The sequence below is a fragment of the Oncorhynchus masou genome, chromosome 6 (assembly GCF_036934945.1).
Source record: "Oncorhynchus masou masou isolate Uvic2021 chromosome 6, UVic_Omas_1.1, whole genome shotgun sequence".
In the NCBI taxonomy this organism is placed as follows: Eukaryota; Metazoa; Chordata; class Actinopteri; order Salmoniformes; family Salmonidae; genus Oncorhynchus; species Oncorhynchus masou.
The window spans coordinates 65,766,240-65,792,940 of NC_088217.1; the positions used below are offsets into that span (position 1 = coordinate 65,766,240).

Here is a 26,701-nt window from a genome sequence, read left to right on the forward strand (position 1 = left end):
GCTACAATGGGTCTACCTGGGGTAGGAGATCATTTTTTGATTAATTTAGCGACGATATAAAAAGTTGGTATCTTAGGAAATTTCACACATTCACATTATTTTTTGGTGATTTGTCCTGATTCCAAACAGCTTTCCACTGTGGATGTGATATTATGCTGGAATTCTAGGGTAGGGTCATAATTCAGTTTATGATAGAAGTCACATTTAAATTGTTGTTGGTGACATTCATTCACAGTCACATTTGTTTTGTATACAAATTCCTCCTGTCATTTTTTTTATGATAATCGAAGGATTTGATTGTAAAGTCCTTAAGAGCCATTCTCTCGTCTCTACTCGGTTTATCATAGGATTTGTGTTTCTGTTTGTCTTTCAGTTGGTCACTTACATCATTTTCAACAATCCTGCAGGTTTCCATGGATGCACATGCCTGTGGGGGGAGAGGTATGAATTAACTTTCTGCTCTAAATGTGTTTCTCTCAGAGCTTACAGTTTATTTGCCATTAGTCAGCACCTCTACACAAAATAATTGTCTCTGTTGTGTGCGCCTCGGGACATTCATACTTCTTGCATTGTGGCACAGCTCAGAGCTGTTGTAAAGGAAGTTGTCAAGGAAGTGAGTGTGTTTATACAGGACCTACCGTCAATCAATCATGTCAATGCAGAACTATATGGAGTCATCTGCATTATTAACACATTTGAGAGGAACACTGCCATGCGGTAATTAGCTCAATGTGGCCTCTGCATTCCTCCAGAGGTTCGCCAATTGCGTCATACCATCCATATGGCGCCTCTAACCACATTTGTTTGATCAAGCAAAATTGGATTTAACCATGCTGAGGGGTCCAAAAAGCTCTGCATTGGCATGATTGGCTGACAGTAGGTGAGGGTGGGCGGTCCTAAATAAACAAAAATGTACTTCCTTGACAACTTCCTTCACAACAGCTCTGTGCTGCTCCACAAAGAGCAAGATGTATGAATGCCCTGACTTCTGCAAAGGCCATATCGTCAAAAATGCTGCACGGCCAATGCAGGATTCAGATTGACCATGCAGCGCCTGTAAGAGTTAAATACCCCTCCTCGACATGCTTAAAATAGATTTGACCCAAAAACTACAACTCCCACGATTCTTTGAATGAAAAACGACGAGAGGCTAAGGAAGTTAACACGTTTTACAGAAACAAAACTTGATATGCACATTATACACTTTATCTTAAGACCTTTTACTAGACACTGCCGACATAAATGCCTATAGAAATTACATCTGTATATTATTTGACCAGCGTTTAAAAGCTAAACAAACACAGTTGCGTATCATATTGGGTCCACGTGATTTGAGAGTTGATATGCTGCGTTCAAGTACTAGTTGCAACTAGGAAAAGTCCGTCTTGTTAACTGGTTGAATGCGGCGCATGTATAGCCAGACCAGTTAAAAGTCGAAAATGTACGAGTTTGCTAGTTTCGACTAGCAATTTAACGCTGCCATACCCCGCGTGCTTACTGCCAGGGTGCACACAGGGTAGTCTCCCCGCGCTGTGGGCAAGGAAAGTACATCTGGACGTGGGCTCTGTCATCAAAAAATACTAACTCGCCACTCCACAAGATACATGTGAGTTTGGCTTTAATATACTTCATCTAAGTTGTTTTATGAGAACTTTCAGTGTTGGGCGTGTGGTCACTGAGTCGAAGTTTTACCATCGTGATGCTAATTACAATTTGGAATCAACTGGGGAAGTTGGCTACAGTACCTAGGTAAAACTACAAGAACACGGCTCATTGCGAAAGAGGGTGATTTTTCGTATTTTTGCATGTGGCTGCAAATATTTCACTACGTCAATGAAATTAGCAATCGATAGTGTGTCGAAACTCAAAAACTGTAGTTAGCGACAACTGTAGCCAGTTATCTAACTGTAGTTTAACTTTGCTTGTGGAGACATTCCTCCCACATGTTAAATTGTAGCTAGGCTCATTCTGGCTCATTCTGCCATCGCTGGTCAGCAAACTTTGTAACAAAAAGTTCCTTGTCCACCCTGTGTTTTTAGTACTGAATGCATCAATTGTGCTGATTTAAATGTTTAAGCGATGCGGACAATCATTTTATACATTTTGAGTAAATAAACCTCTGTAAATTCATAGCCCCATTGCCTCGTGAGTCACATGAGTGAGTGTTACCAATCAAATTGAGCTCGTGGACTAATTGGGAACCACGCGCGTCATGCTACACACATTATCTCTGTAAAAACTCATATTTGATAGTTTGGTGATGTACATAATTCTCAGGAATTGTATCAATAGGCGTATAGACCATTCCAGGGGGTCATGGCTAGAAGGGATCCAGTTTTTTTGTGAAATTTAACGTAAAAATGTGTTATTTCATTTAAGCTAACCCTCTTCCCAACCTTAACACCTATTTATCATAACCTGCTAAGTTAATTATCCTAGCCTGCTGCTTAATGACAGTAGAAACAGGTTGGGGGGGACACTAATACCCACATTTGGTTATGGATCAGCAGCTTTTTCTTCTTACATCAGTCACTGATAGTCAATTAGACCATGTCAGCAACATTTGGTTGGGGGGGGGGGGTTGCTGAATGAGAAGGCCGCTAAAAACTGTCGAATTAACGGCCAGTGGGACCCCATTGATTTTGTTGGTCAGTCTCACTCAGATGTCATATAAAAACAAATCTGCAACCATTTCTCTCCGCCGTCAACAGGGGAGCCACCTGGGTGGGGTTGGGTACGGGTATGCAGACCATCGAGCAACTGTGCCCATCATTGAGTTTTTGGTGGCCCCCCACCCGCATCTAAGTTTGCTATCAGTGTTATAGATGGCCAGTATTTGGGTTGAAGTAGTGGTGGGCATGCCTTTGCCCCAATCAATACTCCCCAAAACAAACAAACCAGGGGCTCCGAGTTTAAACCAGTCCTATCTCCCATCTTAAGTTATGAACGTTGCAGATAGAAATGTGTGAATAGAGCCAATGTGCTTTCTTATTCTACATATCAGAGAGGCTGTTTGATCTACATTGCCTATTTCTATCTGAACGTTCAATAAGGGATCAGTTGCCAAATTAACGTCAGAACTTACTTTTCATGGCAGGTTAGGAGAACTTAACACACTGATACATGATATGTTGCTTAAAATGTTGTTGTTTTTAATGCAAATTACGCCGTTTTTAATGGGTCCCTACACAGAATGGGCTCTTGGACAATGACAACTAATTATAGACAGATTTTTATGGGTGGCAGTGTCCCAACAAATGTGATGTATGAATCAGAGATTTGAATGCTAGGCCCCAGCAAAAGGTCACCAATCCTTCACAGCAGCCTGGTGATGAGGCCTTGGGTAAGGTCCTCATTTGCAGTTTCCCTGCACCATAGGTCAATTTTCACATGCAATTAAATAGCTTCTTTTATGGATGATAAATTAGTCATTTGAGAAGCTGTGTTATTTACTGTTGCTGTTAGTGCCCAGTGACTAACCTGGGTTGAAGTCAGAAGGGTGCAATGTTCTGAAGGTTGCAGATAGAAATACGTTGTATAGAGTTTCTTTATTCTACATGTCAGAGAAGCATGTCTGTTCTTCAGAATATATTTCTGTCAAAGTTCCATGATGTTGTCTTACTGAGCACCATCTTGGTTTGGTGATGTGATTTGGGGCGGCAGGGTAGCCTAGTGGTAAGAGCGTTGGACTAGTAACCGGAAGGTTGTGAGTTCAAACCCCTGAGCTGACAAGGTACAAATCTGTCGTTCTGCCCCTGAACAGGCAGTTAACCCACTGTTCTCAGGCAGTCATTGAAAATAAGAATTTGTTCTTAACTGACTTGCCTGGTTAAATAAAGGTAAATTTAAAAAAAAAATTGATCACGTGTGTTTGTGTGATTGCTTTTCCAATCTACCTGTCATTTAGTTGCCATGGCAGTGCGGTTGCTGGTGATTGGCAGTGGTGGGCGGGAACACACCTTGGCATGGAAGCTGGCACAGTCACCACACATCCAGCAGGTCCTGGTGGCACCAGGGAATGCTGGCACCGCCAACTGTGGAAAGATCTCCAACTCTGGTGAGAAGGACACACAACTGTTGTTTCATATCATGATTTGTCTGAGGTCTTTTATGGTCATCTGACATTACCAGGAATCGTATGATCTAAAAAAACTCTTAGCCACTCCGTTCCATCTGAAATTTGTGTGTGCGTCTCTTCTCCCCCCCTCTGCACAGAGGTGTCTGTGAGTAATCACTCCATCCTGGCTCAGTTCTGTAAGGAGCATAGCGTGGGGCTGGTGGTGGTAGGGCCCGAGGTGCCTCTCGCAGCAGGTGTGTGACACACATCCTTACCTTCCCCATTTCATTTTCAGCCTTCTGAAACAGTACAGGTACAAAGGAAATGGCAAGTTGACCATCATCATTCTTCTCTGCCCCCCCCAGGCATGGTAGATGACTTGCAAGCGGCAGGGGTCCCGTGTTTCGGCCCCTCAGCAAAGGCTGCCCAGCTGGAGGCCAGTAAGAGTTTCTCCAAGGCCTTTATGGACCGTCACGGCATCCCCACAGCCAACTGGTGCTCCTTCACCGACCCCCAGGAGGCCTGCAGCTACATCCGCACGTCAGTACTGGGGTGGGGGTGGGGGGTGAAGTTGTTGGAGAGATGGGGTCATGTTCATGGAAAACAGTGTTTCTAATTGGACAAGTCCAGGTAGTCTGTCATCTCAACAATGTGTCATATGTGAGATTAATTTCTACCCATCTCCTGAACTGAAATATAATTGACCCTGCCTCTGTGGCTCTCTAACCTTTATCCCCAGGGCCAGTTTTCCTGCTCTGGTGGTGAAGGCCAGCGGCCTGGCTGCAGGGAAGGGTGTCATTGTGGCCAAGGACCAGGAGGAGGCCTGCCAGGCTGTGCTGGACATAATGAAGGTATATTTTAAAAGTGACACGAAGTTAGTTTTGCATTTCCCACCCTAATAGTTAGAATACCACAGTCTATCCTCTCTTGATTGTCACAAATGGTATCTGTGTGCCTCAGTACAGCAGTTTTCATAAGAATGTCGCTTGGCCTTAGTCCAATGCTCTAACCACTAGGCTACCCTGCCGCCCCCCTATATATACACACTCAATCTCACACACTACATGCGCGCACACGCATACCGACAAAACAAACTTTTACACTCATAATTTGCTGCTGATACTCTGTTCTGTATTTTACTCTTACCTATCCTGATGCCCAGTCACTTTAACCTGCCTTCATGTACATACCTACCTGGAATACCTCGTACCTCTGCACATTGATCTGGTACTCCCTTTTTATATAGCTCTGTTCTAGTGTACTTTATTTTATTCCTCGTGTTACTATTTTTAAACTCTGCATTGTTGGGAAGGTCTGGTAAGCAAGCAGTTCTACACCAGTTGTATTCAGCACGACTCGACAAATCCAGCTCCCATTTTTAAAGAAGGTTTGTGTGTGTGTTGCAGGACAAAACGTTTGGCTCTGCCGGGGAGACTGTGGTGGTGGAGGAACTACTGGAGGGAGAAGAAGTGTCTGTGAGTGTCCGGTCCTCTTTCTTTTTCTTGTGAAATACCCACGTTTACATGCAGTGGGCAACATTTTCGTCATGCAAAATAGCACAGATCCATGCAAAGAATACATTGGATAATGTGCTTTCCATGTCTATTTAAAATGTTATTGTTATTTTTGCTCACAACGTTTGGTTGTGTAAAATGTTGGCCTGTATGTACCCTGACGACAATTCAATACGCGGTTCCATTATTGGCATTTACTAACTACTTGCTCTTTCTGTCTCCTTCCCTGTGTAGTGTCTGTGTTTCAGTGATGGCTGCAATGTGTCCCCCATGCCCCCGGCCCAGGACCACAAACGCCTGCAGGACGGGGACCTGGGCCCCAACACGGGCGGCATGGGGGCCTACTGCCCCACCCCCCAGGTACACACACACACTTGACAACCACCTACCATTGTCTCACATTGCTCAGAATGTGTACGACTCTCTCTCTCTCCCTGTGCACAACATGCTATTGTCTGTCCATCTGTTTGTCAATCAAACATCTATTTGTGTCCAGGTGTCTCAGGAGCTTTTACAGCAGATCAGAGAGACTGTCCTCCAGAAGACTGTGGATGGCATGAAGGAGGAGGGAACCCCTTATGTGGGTGAGTAATGAACTGCAGGCAGCACACTGGTTATTGAGTGGAAATGAAAGGGGTGAAAACAGTGTCCCTCTCTTTTATTTGTCTCACTCGTTTACATGTTGTCATCCTCTATCAGGTGTGCTGTATGCTGGGCTGATGTTGACCAAGCAGGGGCTGAAGGTCCTGGAGTTTAACTGTCGCTTCGGTGACCCAGAGTGTCAGGTTGGTAAACTGTGTGTGTGAGCATGTGTTATTGGTATATGTCACTGCTCTATGTTATCATCATGGAGCTGATAAGTCAAGTTTTGCACTTGTACCGCACTAATGGGTAAGGTTAAGAAAAATGCAGTATGAACTGGTCCTTAATCTGTGCCTATTAGGACAATTTCGATCTGGCCTGAATCATGTTCAGTTGGGCAAACCGTACCTAACCATTTTGTAGTGGGAAAACGGAAATTCCAGCATTACCTCCCGTTTCACTCTGAATTAAAATATTTTCTTCCTATTAAACGTGACCTTGTTCCAGGTGCTGATGCCCTTGCTGAAGAGTGACCTGTATGAGGTTCTCCAGAGCACCCTGGAGGGGAAGTTGGCATCCAGTCCACCTGAGTGGCACCAGGACAGGTCTGCAGTTACTGTGGTCATGGCCAGCCCTGGCTACCCCGGCTCCTATAAGAAAGGTGTCGCAATCACTGGTAGGTACGCTTCTGTCGATTGGTACTTGACTGGGGTGTATTCATTAATCACACTGTTGCAAAGTGTTTTGCACCAGAAATAGGTTTCCATTGGACAAATTCCTCCACGCTTCATTCCGTTTACCTCTTCTTTCGAATGGTTCCTGTTTGATCCTAGTGAATATTCCCGTTTGGAACAGATTTGCCGTCAGGTCAGTTGTTCAGCATCGGTTTCGACTATCAACTAATTACATAACGTTAACCAGGTTTCCTTCCAACCTTTTAATGTGAGTGAAGTACATGTAGGATAAACAAAATGTTACAGCAGGCCTGATGGAAACGGCACATTTGTCAGTGAACATTCTAAATGTTGGCAAAACTAAATGCGCTACACAAGTTGGGATATTTTTCAACAGTGAAGAGGCGACTCCGGGATGCTGGCCTTCTAAGCAGAGTTGCAACGAAAAGCCATATCTCAGACTGGCCAATAAAAAGAAAGAAAAAGAACACACTGGTCAGAGGAATTCTGCCTAGAAGGCCAGCATCCCGGAGTCACCTCTTCGCTGTTGATGTTCAGACTGGTGTTTTGCAGGTACTATTTAATGAAGGTGACAGTTGAGGACTTGTGAGGCATCGTTTCTCAAATGGTACACTCTAAATGTAATTGTCCTCTTGCTCAGTTGTGCACTGGGGCCTCCCACTCTTTCTATTCTGGTTAGAGACAGTTTGCGCTGTTCTGTGAAGGGAGTAGTACACAGCGTTGTACGAGATCTTCAGTTTCTTGGCAATTTCTCGCATGGAATAGCCTTACTTTCTCAGAACCAGAATAGACTGACGAGTTTCAGAAAAGTTCTTTGTTTCTGGCCATTTTGAGCCGGTAATCGAACCCACAAATGCAGACGCTCCAGATAATAAAACTGTCCTCCTTTAGACTAGTTGAGTGTTTCTTTAATTAGTGCAACTGTTTTCAGCTGTGCTAACCTAATTCCAAAGGGTTTTCTAATGATCAATTAGCCTTTTAAAATGATAAACTTGGATTAGCTAACACAACATTGGAACACAGGATGGATGGTTGCTGATAATGGGGCCTATGTAGATATTCCATAACAAATCTGCTGTTTCCAGCCACAATAGTCATTTACATCATAAACAAACAATGTCTACACTGTATTTCTGATACATTTTGTTATTTTAATGGACAAAACAATGGCTTTTCTTTCAAAAACAAGGACATTTCAAATTGACCGCAAACCTTTGAACGGTTGTGTACCTATGGACGTGATGTCAGAGCTGAACTGACTAAGATACAGTAGAATAGTATAGAAAACAGTATATACATATGAGATGAGTAATGCCAGATATGTAAACAGTAAAGTGACTAGTGTTCCATTCCTTAAAGTGGACAGAGATTTTTGTCTATTCCTATAGGCAGCAGCCTCTAATGTGCTAGTGCTGGCTAACAGTCTGATGGCCTTGAGATAGAAGCTGTTTTTCAGTCTCTCGGTCCCAGCTTTGATGCACCTGTACTGACCTCGCCTTCTGGATGATAGAGGGGTGAACAGGCAGTGGCTCGGGTCGTTGATGTCCATGCTGATCTTTTTGGCCTTCCTGTGACATCGGGTGCTGTAGGTGTCCTGGTACTGTAACGTTATACGACTCCTTGCCGTTCTTCAAGATATAACATGTTAGTTGCTTACTGGACACAGGCAATCTGTGTGAAATGTTAACTAGCTAACAAACTACTATCTGTGAACGAATGTTTTCCTTTTACAGTATGTTGTTAATGAGAGAATTACCGTAGGTGGAAATGAGGCGTTGCTTGTTAAACAAGTATAGCTGGAGCCAAGCCTGGCTTACACCTGTTACTGCTAGACGTTACATTTGAAGATCTTCTTCTGTTGGCACTCCAATATGTCCCAGAAACATCACAAATGGTCATTTTGTTCGATAAATTTCATCTTTATATCCCCAAAATGTTTTTTTGGCGCGTTTGATTCAGAAATAGACCTGTTCCAACTCGCCCAACATGACTACAAATTATCTAATAAGTTACTTGTAAACTTGGTCCAAACATTTCAAACAACTTTCCTAATCCAATTTTAGGTATCCTAAAACGTAAATAATCGATACAATTTAAAACGGAATATACTGTGTTCAATAGCGGATAAAATCAAAGTGGAGCGAGCTCCAGGTCGCACGCACCAAACAAGAGTCCACTTGGCTTGACACTTAGAAAGTACAGCCATACTACTTCATTTCTCAAAGGAAAAACATCAACCAATTTCTAAAGACTGTTGACATCTAGTGGAAGCCATAGGAACTGCAACCAGGTGCCTCATGAATCTCGTTTCCCATAGAAAACAGTGACCTCAAATTATTTTCTTCCTGGATGGTTGATCCTCGGGGTTTCGCCTGCCAAATAAGTTCTGTGTTTTCTATCCAAATCTACCATATATGGTATATGCATATCCTAGCTTCTGGCCCTGGGTAGCAGGCAGTTTACTTTGGGCACGCTTTTCATCCAGACGTGAAAATACTGCCCCCTATCCCAAAGAGGTTTTAAGCTGGATTCCACTATAGAGTTGAGCGGAACACCACACTTTCTCTCTTTCTCACTTTTTCAATACAGTGGTATGCCAGGTGTACTTTCTGCCTGAAAGAGATCAACTATGCCAACTAAGTGTATCATACTCTGCTGGCACATTGTAGAGCAGATGTCCACAGTCAGAAAGTGTACAATGTGCAGTGTAGCCCAAAGATATTTTGTGTTGAACTTGACAGTAACACGTGTGTGTGTGTGTGGGGGGGAGATTATTTAATTCTTCATCCGGTGGGCAAAAACAATGATCACCATGTAGCCTTGTGCACTTGATTGATGTCTACTATACTGGGCTCTATAATAGAGAAAACAGAATGCCTGTTTGTTTTGTTCTATTTAGTATGTATTGTTCCCAAGTGCAATATTTAGGTGTGTGTGTGGTCACAAGTGTTCTATTATAAAGGCTGTCATGGCTAACTTCAATATTAGTGTGTTTTACTCTCAAGACTTGAGTGTCATTGGCAGTGAAGTCGAGGGAACAAATAACATTGGATTGCTTTCTTTACATTTTTTTAGCAGTGAGTTAGGTTCACATGAACCACTTTTTATTTTACACAGACTGATCAGGCAGATCATATTCTTTGTTGTTTGATTAGTTAAACTGCATTTCCCCCTAGCAGGGATATGTTTTGTATTTTTCAATGCAAAAAAACAAACTGTCACCTTTTTGGGCCCTCACCAGTTTGCATCCCTGACCATAGAGCTTGATGGTTTTTGCGACTGCACTTGAAGAAACTTTCAAATTTGTTAATTTTCCGGTTTGACTAAATTTCATGTCTTAAAGTAATGATGAATTGTAGTTTCTAATTGCTTATTTGAGCTGTTCTTGCCATTTTTAATATGCACTTGTTTTTTTACCAAATAGCTATCTTCTGTATTCCACCCCTACCATGTCACAACATAACTGATCGACTCAAATGCATTAAAAGGAATGAAAACCCACAAATTAACTTTTAAGGCATACCTGTTCATTGAATTGCATTCCAGGTGACTACCTCTTGAAGCTGGTTGAGAGAATGCCATGAGTGTGCAAAGCTGCTATCATGGCAAAGGGTGGCTACTTTGAAGAATCTCAAATATAAAATATATTGATTTTAACACTTTCTTTTGGTTACTACATGATATTTCATAGTTTTGATGTCTTCACTATTATTCTGCAATAATAAATAAAAAAGTAACTGAATGAGTAGGTGTCAACTTTTGACTGGTGCTGTATATAATGTAAGGAACTCAGTCCGGCTTTAAATTTGCTCTTGAAAGTTGTAGTAGAATGCATAAGGTGGAAATTGGGTAGTGCATCATCAGTTCCTCTTGTCAGTCATTGCATACCTTAGAGCGATTTATAACTTTTCAGAAATGTCTAGTGTTTTTTTTTTAGCCCAGATATCAATAATGCCGGAAGGGGGACCCCTGAGTGAAAAAGTTGGAATCAAGACGAATTGATAGTTATATTGATATTCTATGCCCCAATTCCTCGGTAGCTTTGAGTTTTAATAAGAGATAGTGAATTGCTTTTTTAAAAATTGGAGGACTGTGACAACATTTATAATAGATTTTTATGAACTTCACAGGGTGGTGAAAGTGCACAGTGATAAGCTTGATTCTCCTTTCCAATAAATATCATATTATTCTGATAATTGATTCTTGGCCGCTGTTTGACAAATAGTGTGGTTGATTTAAAAAAAAAAAAAAAAAAATTCCCATAATAATCTCGTGTAGGTTATACCAGCACTGTATCTGTGAACCGTTCTATATAGAGCATACATGTCAAGACCAGTGTGCGCCCATTCGTGATATACACATTTATTGTGACACAACCATCAATTGAGTTGAAAATGCAATGGAAACCCATTTTAACTTCTATTTGGTACTTGGGAATTTGACTGCAGAAGTTACTTTTACGTGGACTATGTCATTATGCACAGCTTTTTATGGTAATGTATCTCTGGTGGAAAAATGCATGTTTTTATTTATGCAGATTTTAGAATATTTGCATAGAACTGATTTAAAGTAGGGGGAGATTAGGGACTCTTATCTCCTGTGTTCTCCCCCCCCCCACCTTCTCTACCTCTCATCCACACTCCCTCTGTCTTCCTCCATATCTTTCTCATTCTCTCCATCACCCTACTCTCTCTCAGGTCTGTCTCATGTGGAGGAGACAGGGGTGCAGGTGTTCCACGCCGGCACGTCGCTGAAGGAAGGGGGTGTTGTCTCCAGCGGGGGCGTGTCCTCACTGTCACCGCTGTTAGGTCGTCTCTGGAGATGGCCCTGCACGCAGCCAATCGGGGTGTGGCTGCCGTGGGGTTCCCGGAAGCCGTGTACCGACGTGACATCGGTCACCGAGGCATCGCCCACCTCACCCAGCACAGGTGTGTGTGGGTGGACACGCACTGAACACACAAACACTCCTCATTCATTTCACTGTAATAGTTTGACCATCTTAATGTTAGAACCCTACATTTTGTTTGAGTACATATTGACAGGAGGGAGTATTGGCTAACCCTAGATGAAGTCTACCTCTGTCTGTTTACATACACTTAAGTTAGTCATTAAAACTAATTTTTCAACCACTCCACAAATTTGTTAACAAACTGTAGTTTTGGCTAGTCGGTTAGGACATCTACTTCGTGCATGACACAAGTCATTTTTCCAACAATTGTTTACAAACAGATTATTTTACTTATAATTCACTATCACAATTCTAGTGGGTCAGAAGTTTACATACACTAAGTTGACTGTGCCTTTAAACAGCTTGGGAAAATCCAGAAAAATGTCATGACTAGAAGCTTCTGATAGGCTAATTGACATTATTTGAGTCAATTGAGGTGTACCTGTGTGTGTATTTCAAGACCTACATTCAAACTCAGTGCCTCTTTGCTTGACATCATGGGAAAATCAAAAGAAATCAGCCAGGACCTCAGCAAAATAATTGTCGATCCTCAAGTCTGGTTCATCCTTGGGAGCAATTTCCAAACGGCTGAAGATACCTCTGTACAAACAATAGTACGCAAGTATAAACACCATGGGACCACGCAGCCGTCATACCGCTCAGGAAGGAGACACATTCTGTCTCCTAGAGATTAATGTACTTTGGAGTGAAAACAACAACAGCAAAGGACCTTGTGAAGATGCTGGAGGAAATAGGTACAAACGTACCAATATCCACAGTTAAACGAGCCCTATATTGACATAACCTGAAAGGCCGTTCAGAAAGGAAGAAGCCACTGCTCAAAAACCGCAATAAAAAAGCCAGACTGCTAATAAAAATGCCAGACTGCGGTTTGCAGCTGCACATGGGGACAAAGATCATACCTTTTGGAGAAATGTCCACTGGTCTGATTCAACAAAAATAGAACTGTTTGGCCAAAATGACCATCGTTATGTTTGGAGGAAAAAGGGGGAGACTCACAACCGTGAAGCACGGGGGTAGCAGCATCATGTTGTGGAGGTGCTTTTCTGCAAGGGGGACTGGTGCACTTACAAAATAGATGGTATCATGAGGATAGAAAATTGTGGATATATTGAAACAACATCTCAAGACATCAGTCAGGAATTTAAAGCTTGGTTGCAAATGGGTCTTCCAAATAGACAATGACACCAAGCATACTTCCAAATGTGTGTCAAAATGGCTTGAGGACAACAAAGTCAAGGTATTGGAGTGGCCATCACAAAGCCCTGACCTCAACCCTATAGAAAATTGTGGGCCGAACTGAAAAAGCGTATGCGAGCAAGGAGGCCTACAAACCTGACTCAGTTACACCAGCTCTGTCAGGAGTAATGGGCCAGAATTCACCCAACTTATTGTGGGAAGCTTGTGGAAGGCAACCCAACACATTTGACCCAAGTTCATCAATTTAAAGGCAATGCTACCAAATACTAATTGAGTGTATGTGTATGTCTGACCCACTGGGAATGTGATGAAAGAATTGAATGCTGAAAGAAATCATCCTCTACTATTATTCTGACATTTCACATTCTTAAAATAGTGGTGCTCATAACGGACCTAAAACGGGATTAAATGTCAGGAATTGTGAAACTACATTTAAATGTATTTGACTAAGGTGTATGTAAACCTCCGAATTCAACTGTACATGTAGATTTGGCCTAAACTCTCACATTCCAATAGATAGTTTAGTCTCATTTCATTCTGTATACTGTTATCGTGTAGAATTCCAGTCGGACTTTTTGTTTTCGTATTTGAAGAACGTTCCTAGATATTTATGTTGGATTGGTGTACGCCTTGGCTGACGTTATCCTTGTAACCTGCATCAAATTGCAGGTTGGCCTAGCTAGCACATGAATTTTGTACCCCTTGTTAAGAATGGGTCGATGGACTTCGGAAAGAGAAACATTTGTAGGTAGTCAACCCAAAGTCATTCTTATCCATGACAGTATTTTTTATTTGTATTTTTTACATTCGTATGAGTTAACTATATCTGGTAATATGAGGTAGAAGCTGAATTGAGGGACCACCTGATTTGACATAGACCGACAATAGCCTGTTGCGTCACTCTGCCATTGGTAGAGGGCAAATAGCTCTAGCCTGATAGGGTATGTTGAGACGACCTCCCAATGACCCTTGCTGTGTGTCGCTCCCCCAGCAGAGGCCTAACTTATAAGGACAGCGGAGTGGACATCGCCGCGGGAAATCGACTGGTAGACATGATCAAGCCATTTGCCAAGGCCACCTCTCGCTCAGGTAATGACGTCAACCCCCTCTCATTGCTGTTAATCAGAACAGCTACAGCTGAGCCACTAGCTTGACAGCCTGGAGAGCTGCAGTGCTTTCCCAAACTCATACCTATCTACTTGTAATGATCGGTGTAAGATTGGATATATGATTCGTTTCCCAAATCTCGCTGAGTACACTGCCTGTTCCAATTCCACCTTTTGAACTTTTCAGGTCAACTAATCATCAAGCCTCTGATTAGTTAAATCAGGTGTGCTGGTACTGGAATTGAACAAATAAGTGGAATGGCTGGGCAACACTGGTAAAAGCATTATGGCAAACCTCTACCTAGCCTATGTTTAGAGGGACAAGATGCTTGGGGTCGGTTTGGGATTGGGCATTTCATTTACATGCTCTGCACTAAAGCAGTCTCTCAGTCAACCTATCGTGGTTTCACCTCATCCAACTAATTACAAAGCTTCAAGAAGGTCAATTATTTTCTTTCCCTTGTGAAATTAACCTGAGGAAAGAAATTAGGTTATTTGTCTTGTCTACTTTATCTGGGTGTTAGATAATTCAAGTGATTTATTGTAGTGCCCAGGGCTTTAACAAATACTGTACCTGTAGACAGTGTGCCATCGCTACAGTTTTACTAAAACAGAATTTGGAACAGTTTTCTCGATTTGAACTACAAACACATTGCTACAGGAAGCTTTAATTAGTCGTGTACAATATAAACTTAGCAAAAAAAGAAACATCAGTTTTTCAGGACCCTGTCTTTCAAAGAGAATTCGTCAAATACAGAGCTTCATTGTAAAGGGTTTAAACCCTGTTTCCCATGCATGTTCAATGAACCATAAACAATTAATGAACATGCACCTGTGGAACAGTTGTTAAGATACTAACAGCTTACAGACGGTAGGCAATTAAGGTCACCGAGGATTAAGGAAGACATCCTCCTCCCTCATGTGGTACCCTTCCTGCAGGCTTATCCTGACATGAGCCTCCAGCATGACAATGCCACCACGCACAGAACGAGCAGTATGGCTGATTTCCTACAAGACATGAATGTCCGTGTTCTGTCATGGCCAGCGAAGAGCCTGTATCTCAATCCCATTGAGCACGTCTAGCACCTGTTGGATCGGAGGGTGGGGGTTATGCCCCCCCCCCCCCCAGAAATGTCCAGGAACTTGCAGGTGCCTTGGTGAAAGAGTGGGGTAACATCTCACAGCAAGAACTAGCAAATCCGGTGCTGTCCATGAGATGCACTGCAGTACTTAATGCAGCTGGTGGCCACACCAGATACTGTTACTTTTGATTTTGTAAATCTATGCAGTTAAGAGGACATTTCCTTCTTTTTTTTCTCCTGAGTTTACGTATTGGTGGACGGATTGATGGATTGATTATCTTAGTTAATTATTTAAGACATACAGGTAGCTGCCAAAATAAAGGAAACAGTAAAAGATGGATACAAAGTATATTGAAAGCAGGTGCTTCCATACAGGTGTTGTTCCTGAGTTAATTAACAACCCATCATGCTTATAGTCATGTATAAAAATGCCTGGTTGCCCATTTTAAATTTTCCTACCATGGGATCTGTGACTTTGATAGAGGGGTCTCAAAGGAACATAAGGGGTTTAAAGTGTGCGTGTCAGTCACCAGATCTCAACCCAATTGAACACCCACAAACACCGATGATGGAATCTATTCTGGAAGAATGGTGTTGAATCCCTCAAATAGAGTTTCAGACACTTGTAGAATCTATGCCAAGGTGCAATGAAGCTGTTCTGGCGTCTCGTGGTGGCCCAGCACCCTATTGAGACAATTTATGTTGGTGTTTACTTTATTTTGCCAGTTACCTTTATATCAACCAGATGATTCTTTTTATTATTATTTTTGCATGTTTTTAATTGGTGTATTAATTTTTTAACCCCGATATGTTCTTCGGTTGTAAAAGACCAGGGAGTGTAATAAACAGTTCCTTTTATTCCTCTCCTGTCCACCAGGGTGTAACGCTGAGCTGGGGGGCTTCGCCGGGCTCTTTGATCTCAAAGCTGCAGGCTTTATCGACCCCATCCTGGTGTCTGGGACAGACGGAGTAGGGACCAAGCTCACGGTATGCATAACTTCTCAAAACAGAAACTGTACATGAGACATTGCAGCCAGCCACACTGCATGTTTTGGTGCTGGAATAAAGCTAGGGAGCATCATATTCCAGGTACAGGCTTTTCATTCTTTTTTTTATCCGTCTTTTTGGCCTTGCAAAGTTAGATGTAGGATCGTGTGCATATGTTTTAGCTGTTTCTCAATTACACTGATTTCTCACATCCCATCTTCTTGCCGCCGCCTCTTGCTGTGTTGGCGGAGAAGGTCCAAGGTCCCTACCCTTAGACCTCCTTCGCTAATGTGTTTTAAGCAGGCGAGGAGAGTTTATGCCAGGAATCACAAAGACATTAAGATCCTACAACCTCTTCATGACTTCACCTCTGCCTTCTCTAGATTGCCCAGGCATGCCAGCAGCACAGCACCCTGGGACAGGACCTGGTGGCCATGTGTGTCAACGACGTGCTGGCCCAGGGGGCGGAGCCTCTCTTCTTCCTGGACTACTTCTCCTGTGGCCGTCTGGATGTGGGCGTGGCCTCCGCTGTGATCAGGGGCGTGGCCGAGGCCTGCGGGTTGGCGGGCTGCGCTCTGCTGGGTGAGGGGGGCAGTCTGACGTCATCGTTAATATGCAAGGATGGGTGTGTGTGTGCGCGCACTATTTTGTGTGTTCAGGCGGTAGGAAAGTGGAGATGCTGGCTGTATACTGGGGGTGTAGTGAAAATAACGAAGTAGGATTTTAGTTGCTACACTGGAAACCATCTGTATTTTGGGCGTGAGCCAGCCATCAATTTCTGTGTTCTACATTGTGTGTGTGCGCACATTTGCAACTGCATGTATGTGTGTTTGATCAACTGTGCATTTTTCCATCCGTTCATCTAGGCGGGGAGACTGCGGAGATGCCTGGCGTGTACGGCCCCGGCGAGTACGACCTGGCAGGGTTCTGTGTTGGGGCGGTGGAGAGGGGCGCACTGCTACCCAGGCTGGGGGACATCTGCGAGGGGGACCTGCTCATCGGGGTGGCCTCCTCGGGGGTGCACAGCAACGGATTCAGCCTGGTTCGGAAGGTCCTGGAGAGGGCAGGAGTCACCTACAGCTCCCCTGCACCTTTTGGGAAACCTGGACAAACCGTGGGTAGGTTAATGAGATCATACAAGCTCTTACACATGTTTCTTTGAGGGAGAATTTCTCTGGGTGTGTCTGCCCAATCTTCTCTCGTACTTTTTCTTGAAAGGAGGTAAATGGACTTTTGTGGTCATTTATATTTTCCGTTAAATAGGGTTCATCTGCGTAAGATGTCTTACCTTGTACTATCTTCCTGTCTGTTAGTGGTCTTATCCCAGCCTCTATTGGTCTTCTTTTGTACTGTTCAGTTGTATTATTGTAGAGTTTATCTGGGTCCTAGAAAAGTGCTCTATGAATCCAATGTATCATAATTAAAGTAATTCCCCGTAGAGGTCCCCTTTCCCCATCTGAAGTCTTCCCCCATGTTAATTGACAGGCGAGGTTCTCCTGACGCCTACTAAGATCTACAGCCGCCTGCTCCTGCCAATCTTGCGCAGCGGCGCCATCAAGGCCTATGCCCACATCACTGGGGGCGGCCTATTGGAGAACATCCCCCGAGTGCTGCCTCAGGAACTGTCCGTTGACCTGGGTGAGAGAGAAACACACTTTTCTTATTGCCCATGTTTGGTTTTGAAAGTGTAGTGGTAAACAATGTATATGAGGATGAAACAGTTGTCCATATCGGATACCTGATGCTGTTTTGAATTGTACTAACTGTGGTAGGGCTGTCTCCGACAAAAAACAATCTTAGTTGACTGAAAATTGTCTGTTCTTTCGACCAATCGATTGGTTAAAACGTTTTAACATGTATTTTTCCGTATATAGACACACCATATTTGTTTTAATTAAATCAACTATATGCATTGAGATTGTCTGATGCTTACTGTTTGATGAAATAAGACAAATGCCTCGAGTGCCAGAACTCTAGATAACCAGAAGGCAAAAAACCATAACCTGAACCAACTATTCTCCTCCCACTCCTGCTGACTTTTGCAGATTCTGCCATTACTCTCCTGAAGTGTCAGTAATAGGCTACAAGAGGAGTCGGCAACCTTTCTCATGTGGAATTCCAATTTATCTTACCATTTTTACCTATCTGTGCGCCAGTTATGGTTTTCATATGTACATTTTTGCATATCTCAGTCATTGTCATGTGGTTAATCAAAATTCTATGTAAATGACACATTTTTAGTTTTGTATTTCTATTGCCAACTATGTACAAATATGTAACTATGTATAAAGCCAAACATTGCAGCCTGCAGGTAGAAAATATCCAGATTTTTAAAAAAATCCTATAAATCACATTGGTTACACATGACCTGACTGCAACAAACTTGAAACATTGTATCATCTATTAACTTGGGCCTGGCCTGAAACTTGCTCTCGCAAACTTAAAACGCTGTATAAAATATTCTGGGGCCTCAGTTTCCAGCGCCAGTGAGCTCGGGACAGACACAGCTGCAGGCTATTTGCGCAAGGGATAAGAAGCAGCGCTTGACTTGGGCAGGAGCTCACCGGAGTGGAGTACCGACACCTCAAATATTCTACTGCTTGAGCTCCAGTTCCTCTTATAGAATATTAGCTCAAAAGCATTGTGGAGCTCTTGCACCTAAATGTAAACAGTACCAGTGCCCAAAATGAGTATCATACCTATTTCAGTCCAAGTCGAGCACTAATAAGAAGTAATTAGGTAGGCCTATTTTATGACGTTTCCATTGGTTCAGTGCATGACATGGTTATCGAAAGAGAGCACAGGAAAGATTTTTCAAATGCATTGAGGAACTATTGTAATTCTCAAAGGATGTAAAAACAGACTTTGTTTGCTTGCTGTTTTGAGGTGAAGAAAACATTACTTTGAGAAGCTCCACAGATCATTAGTGGTGGTGCGTTTAAGCCAATCAGAAATACTAGCAGATCCCCAAATCGGCACATTTATGTGCCTACATTTACGCACAGGCCAGGTAGCCTGTAAGCCTTTGTGTGCGTCCTTACTCAACATTGACAGGAGTGCTCCAAACAAAAGACGGTGACTAAAACTCAGAAATAGAATGAAATAAACCTTAACTTGTTTCTCACAAGTGTAGCATAGGTTGTGCACTCTGCAAACAATGTGTCCACTCTGACAATGATAACCGGAAGACTGGAATATTAATATTGAACGCATTGAAATAAATTACTGTAAGATTGTAGATTAGGAATTAATGGTAAATGTACTAGTGATTTTATGTAATGGGGAATTGCTATAGGCAAACAAATTCACACAATGAAGTCATAAAAAATGGACGAGGAGAGCGCATTCTGGAGGGAAAAGTGCATTGTTCATCTGGGTGCATGGTCAATCTAACATCTGCATTGGCCATGCAGCATTTACAGTGGGCATGCAGCATTTACAGTGATATGGCCTCAGCAGAAGTTGCTTCTTGCGCTTCGCATTGTGGCGTTGTGGTCAAGGAATTGAGCTTGTATTTATACAGGAAGTACCACCCCCACCTGCCTTCAACCAATCATGTCAATGTGGAGCTGTACAGAGCCCTCGGCATTGTTACAAAAATTTGTGAGGTGCATGGCGATGCGGTACAGAGCTGAAATTGGCCAATGCATGCCTCTGGAGGCTCCGTAATTGCAATTGAGCCTCCAACTACACTTTCAGCTCAAGCATAAATTGGCTTTTAGTCTAGGCCCCCACAATCGATTAGTTCACTGAGATGGGTGTAAATATGTTTGTGTTTACTGCTCGACTAATAATCTTGGTCGACCAACGACCAAACAATCAACCAGTCGACTAATTGGGGTCAGCCCTAAACTGAGGTTGGTATTTACTTCATATTGAATGCGTGTGAGCTGCTTTGTGTGCTTTGTCCCACCCAGACGCCTCCCGTTGGATCATCCCTCCTGTGTTCTCATGGCTCCAGGAGGAGGGGGGCTTGTGCGAGGAGGAGATGGGGCGCACCTTCAACTGTGGCCTTGGGGCCGTGCTGGTGGTGGCCTTTCCGGATGCCCAGAGTGTTCTGAGGAAGCTCCAAGCCCACGAGGACGCGTGGATCGTGGGCTCGCTGGCCCACAAGCAGCCTGGTGAGAGACGAGAGCTAAAGTATGCGTAGTGAAACTCCTAACAATGCTACAGGAATGCTGGGTTCTGTACACTCCCAGGCCGATAAGGAAACAAACTGTATGTTGTATAGAATCAATCTTGTTCATGAGGAAATGCTCTTCAGATGTTCACATTAAATGTAATTTTTGTGTTGATGGGTTCAAACGCGCGCGCGTGCACACAGTTAACTCACACAGCGCTTGGTGGTATTCATCTTTGTCATTTTACTGAGTTTTGTTTGTGTGAAGGGGCCGAGCCGGTGGTGATCAGGAACCTGAAGCACAGCCTGCGTTTAGGCCCCTCTCCCTGTGTAGTAGACCTGGGGCCCATGCAGAACGGAGCATCTCAAGGGGACAGTAGTAGCACCGTCCCCCGCAAGAGGACCAGGGTGGGCGTCCTCATCTCAGGCACAGGTTAGTGTTGTGGATGGTGTCACTTTCTGAAATTGAAAAACACTGCCATGTGTCAACAGATGTGTATACCATTAGTGTTTTTTTTATTACAAGCAAACATCGTGTTCAAGTGATGCGCGTGCGTGCTCTCATCAGAGCTCAGTAGCAGAATTAGCTGTATACTGATGGGTTGCCAGGTCAAGCAAACATTTCTAGCCCCGATGACCCCTCAACCCACCCACAAGGCCTGCAAAAACTAGCCACGCCCAATAGTTTATCGCAACAAGAGAAGTTGCCAAATTTATCCAATGAGCCCCTTTTCCATAATGTTATCGAGCAAATTATGAAGGAATATCGGCTTAATTTGTAACAACATAGGCTAAGAAACAAAATGTTTTTCCATCAAAATAATAATTGCGAGCTTAAGAATGTCACAATAGAAAAGATAATTCACCCTTATTAAACTCGCCAGATCATTTTCCATCAATGGATGTCGAGTAAACTTGTTTTGACTGCTATGATTAAGCAATAAGGAGGTGTGGTATATGGTCAATATATTACAACTAAGGGCTATTTTTTTTGTCATACCTGTTGTACACAGCCCTGAATGCTGATTGGCTGACAGCCATCGTATATCAGACCATATACCACGGGTATGACGTATTTTAACTGCTCTGATTACGTTGGTAACCAGTATATAATAGCAATAAGGCACCTCGGGGGTTTGTGATATATGGCCAATATACCCCGACTAAGGCACGCCGTGCAGCTCTTAGCCGTGCTATGTTGGCCATATACCACATCCCCTCGGACCTTATTACTTAAATAAATCCCTTTTGCGCATGTGCATAACTAGAGAGAAATCCAACATGAGAGTTTGAGTGATAAAGTTGGCCAGAGGATCTCTGTGCTGTCTTTGAAAAACGTTTTAACATTTTAAGTAATGTTAGGCTATTTTCTGTCTATTGTGCCATTTATTATACCGAACAAAAATATAAACGGGACATGTCTGGTGAGTATACAGGCCATGAAAAAAACCTGGGACATTTTCTGCATCCAGGAATTGTGTACAGATTCTTGTGACATGGGGCTGTGTATTATCATGCTGAAACATGAGGTGGTGGGGGAATGGCACGACAATGGGCCTCAGGACTTTGTCACGGTATCTCTGCATTCAAATAGCTATCAATAAAATGCAATTGTGTTCGTTGTCCATAGCTTATACCTGCCCATACCATAACCTCACTACCACCATGGGGTATTCTGTTCACAATTGTGATATCAGAAAACCTCTTGCCCACACAACGCCATACATGTGGTCTGCAGTTGTGAGGCTGGTTTGATATATTGAAAAAATTCTCTAAAACGACAGACGCGGCTTATGGTAGAAAATAGAACATGAAATTGTCTGGCAAAATATCTGTTGGACATTCCTTCAGTCAGCATGTTAACTGCACGCTCCCACAACTTGAGACATCTGTGGCATTGTGTGACACAACTGCACATTTTATAGTAGTGGACTTTTGTCCCTAGCACAAGGTGCACCTGTATAATGATCGTGCTGTTTCATCATCAGGTGGATGGATTATCTTGAGAAATGCACACTAACTAGGATGTAAACACATTTGTGCACAAAATTTGAGAGAAATACGCTTTTTTGTGCGTATGAAATATTTCTAGGATCTTTTTATTTCAGCACATGAAAAATGAGACCAACACTTTACATATTGCGTTTTAATATTTTTGTTCAGTATGAATAGCCTACCTACAACTGGTAAAAAGTTATCACGACATGCGCTGCTCTACACACACGCACCACCGGCCCACCCCACCACTCAGGAAGAGCCTGATCACTGCCTGGTAACAGCAGTGAAATAGACACAGTACCAGTCAAAAGTTTGGACACACCTACTCATTTAAGGGTTTGTCTTTATTTTTACTATTTTCTACATTGTAGAATAATAGTGGAGACATCAAAACTATGAAATAACACATATGGAATCATGTAGTAACCAAAAAACTAAGCGCAAACCAGATGGTGATGACGTATCGCTGCAGAATGCTGTGGTAGCCATGCTGGTTAAGTGTGCCTTGAATTCTAAACAAATCACTGACAGTGTCACCAGCAAAGCACCCCCACCACTGCCATGCTTCACGATGGGAACCACACATGCAGAGATCATCCGTTCACCTGCTCTGCATATCACAAAAACAGATTTGGGCCTCGGGATCTTGTAAAATAATGGTTAATAAACTAAAGGGGCCCTATAAAATCTGACAGACATTTCCCCCCCAAATTGTTGACCATTTTCCCAAATTATGTTCTCACTTTTATTAGTCACTCTTAAAATTACAATTGTTCATGGAGAAACGACTAAATTCAATGTTTTGAGTGTCGATGCTTTAAAAAAAATTGCTCATTATTATTTTTCTATTGTGCATCTACCAAGTGAGGAATGTGCCAGTTTAGCGACGGTTCTATACTGCTGCTGCTCATCTCATGCCAGTTTTCAAATGATATACTTACTCAAAATATACTTCTGTCAGGTAAGTCTACTTTTCAAGTTAACATTTTAAATAAGGAAAGTATTTCTGTCAACCCACAAGACGGTGATCAGGCTCCACATGGAGCGATAAACAAGCGTGTGCACCACACAGACCGACGAGCAATATTGCTGGTAAATAATCTGGAGATTCTGTGTTTGGGTTGGCTTTTTCTAAGCCAATAGTGGCCAACCCGGGGTGGGATAATGTCAGTGTTGCGTTCATTAGATAGTAGCTGTGGGCTTGCAGTGTCTGATACTTATTTGAGTGTTTGCAGTGGAACACATGAAAATTGCGTCTGTTTTAAGAATCGTTTGGCGAGCTACTCATAGGTGGGCAGCAGGCTACTGGTAGCTTGCGATCAACCTGTTGGAGACTGATAGTGGAATTTCTAAATTCCTGTATGTTTTATAGCCAAATCAGATTCGCTCTCGTTCTAGTTCATTAATGAGTTGTAAGTTCATTAATTATGCATGAAGTAGATCGAGACCAGTCTTAAAAGCCAAAGGTAACAGCGTTTATTACAAGAGTACTAACCGCATACACATATTTCCACAGGTTATAAACTGAAAATGACGTCAGCGTTTTCTAAACGTTCTATCTATTTCACAAGTAGAGGAGCCCTCTAGCTCTGGAGCCTTCGCCTTATCAGCACGAAGTTAAGGCCAGTCAGTATAAATCAACATTCTAGACCGTCTGGAGATGGGCCGTTCCCACCACCTGGAGATTGTACAACTGAATGAACTAAGGAACAGACCTTCATTGTTACTAAACTCCTGGCTACATTATATACAATTGGGAATGGGAGCAAGAGAGAAAATTCACATGTACAGTACATTATAGCATTTTGACTAGTCAGTTCTGATTGGAATGTATACATAATTAGTCATGTCAACCATAATTTCCTCTATCAAGACCCCTGCTGTAGTCCAAGGGTTAGTTCACCCAAATGTCTGATGGTTCGTTAGTGTGAAAGTTGTCCAAATAGAGCCTACATGTGTAGAATTGCAGTTAAGTGGATACTAGTGCCCCATAGCTAATTGCAGTTATAAGTTTAATCTTTATATCAGTGTGCACTTCCTTAAGTGTATTGTGTGTGTGTGTGTGTCAGGCACCAACCTGCAGGCGCTGATGGAGCAGACCAAGAGAACGTCCAGCTCAGCAGAGATCGTGGTGGTGATCTCCAACCAGCCGGGGGTCTTGGGCCTCAAAAGGGCCTCTATGGCTGGCATTCAGACACGGGTGGTTGACCATAAGCTGTACGGTAGCCGGGCAGAGTTTGACGGCACCATTGACCACGTGCTGGAGGAATTTGATGTGGAGGTGGTGTGTCTCGCCGGCTTCATGAGGATCCTCACAGGGTCCTTCGTCAGGAAGTGGAACGGTAGGACTAGCCAGCTTTGTGTGTATCAATAGTAGGTTTGTGTGTATTTTCTGTGATGACAATGGATCGCACAGAAAGTCCATTAACTTCACTTGCTCTCCCTTGAAATTACATGGGGAAAGGAATGCTTTTTGAAATGTTCATCCCAGTCGACCCGATTTTGATTAAAAAAATAAATAAAACATGTATTTAATTTTTTGATGAAGCTGGTCTGGAGCACGCTTTCATTCTATTAATAATGCTTTGATGTTATGTTTGTGTGCACATGTGAGAATAGTATATTTTGTGTGTTGTAGGAAAACTGCTGAACATCCATCCGTCCCTGCTACCCTCATTCAAGGGGGTGAATGCCCAGAAGCAGGCTCTGCAGGCGGGGGCACGGGTCTCTGGCTGCACTGTCCACTTTGTGGCTGTAAGTACTCTACTCAGAACAGATCCTGCCTCAGCTCACCAATACCAACCATAACCAGATGTTGGTATAAAATCAGCTCGGATCTGATCTTAAAGCCAAACGTTATCCTGTGTTTCCTGGTCTACTGCAGAACATTTGAAAAATGGATGCACATTTAGTTTTGTTATCCATATCTTGATATCGAAAAGGCTTCCAGAAACCCCTAGGGCTAAGCACAAGCTCCAAACAGATTTCTCTGATACATTAGGTGGAATTATAGCCACATTGCCTACACCTATCTAGTCCTTTCAGATACACACGTGCCTAGGGTTGGGGGCTAGGGGTTGTTCCAGGACAGGACACTAGACTTAAACGACTTATCTTTTGTATCTTTCCCATTGTGGTGTTTGAGGTCATCTACTACTGAAAGGGTGCATACCTGTGTATAAAGCCAATGTTAGTGATTTACTGCCACCTGCAGTTATGGAATGTTTTATCACAAGTATAATTTATTGGCTGATCCCTCATGATGGATGGAATTATGTGTTCCTTCCTTTCTTAACCCATAGGAAATCCCACCCTTTTGACTACTTCAAAATGGTGATTCCCTGCCCGAACCTAAATATTTCCCTGCTTTCTCAACTTCCTTTTGTCCACAGGAAGAGGTTGATGCCGGGGCCATCATTGCTCAGGAGGCAGTGCCTGTGTTGATGAATGATACTGAGGAGAGTCTATCAGATCGCATCCGGGAGGCAGAGCACCGGGCCTTCCCTGCCGCCCTGGAGCTGGTGGCCAGGGGCGGCGTGAGGCTGGGGGATGACGGACGCATCATCTGGAACCCCAACGCACAGGGCTAAACCTCAACACAATACCACCAAACCTGCCACAACACACCCTGGCCCCCATCCCCAAAATACCTTAACCCCCTACCTCAGAATACATTGGGGTCCCACCTAAAAGCAGTGGATCTACTGACCTGCATAGTAAATGGATTGCCTTAGTGTAAGCAATGTCTCCCATGACCATACCTCCCTCGACTCGGGTAGCTACAAACTGGTTCCTTCCAGATACATTCCGTGTGCCATTGCTACAATGTCAAAATAATTAATTCCCCTTGTGCACATTCCATGGGTACTATTATGTAAGAATGTTACAGTTGTACTTGCCCTATAATTTTAGGTATATCCTCAACATTGCATGACCAGTCATAGCAAGTCGTAGTATGATTATCATAAAGTGGGTCACGGTTGTTCTCTGCATATACTTTAACACTTAGCGACAATGCCGAAACTGCTATTTCTGCCTGTCCTTTCATTAAACTTGCGATGTTGAACAATTGTTAATTTTGTTGTTTATCGGCAAACCAGAAAGACATGTAATGAAAGGCTTGAGTCTTCCCTGCAAACCAAAATCTGTTATGTGACAGGTGTACCAACATACCAAGCGTTCCAACATAAAATATTTCAAATTTACTGAATCATTTAATGTTCGTATTTAGGTTGCACACAACATTCCAACATTCCCTTGTCCCGGTCCGTTGTACATGCTGTTGTGAAGTGGAAACATCAAGGAGCAACAATGGCTCAGCTGCGAAGTGGTAGGCTACACAAGCTCACAGAAGTGGACCGCTGTAGTGCATTAATCGTCTGTGCTCTGTC

The 26,701-nt window shown here is 43.0% G+C and overlaps 1 protein-coding gene across 1 annotated transcript; it reads left to right on the top strand.

The window, feature by feature from the left end:
• The first annotated feature begins 1,382 nt into the window (after positions 1-1,382).
• gart (phosphoribosylglycinamide formyltransferase) lies at positions 1,383-26,381 on the top strand. Its single transcript, XM_064969391.1, is given in 22 exon segments — positions 1,383-1,606; positions 3,908-4,057; positions 4,216-4,311; positions 4,423-4,597; positions 4,797-4,908; positions 5,464-5,532; positions 5,806-5,931; positions 6,068-6,155; positions 6,271-6,356; positions 6,661-6,829; positions 11,546-11,629; positions 11,632-11,776; positions 14,009-14,106; positions 16,083-16,192; positions 16,576-16,774; positions 17,059-17,310; positions 17,678-17,830; positions 20,110-20,313; positions 20,581-20,745; positions 24,380-24,652; positions 24,949-25,064; positions 25,703-26,381. Coding segments are annotated over 21 exon segments (3,063 nt in total). The 5' UTR covers positions 1,383-1,606; positions 3,908-3,912; the 3' UTR covers positions 25,901-26,381.
• Positions 26,382-26,701: the final 320 nt, after the last annotated feature.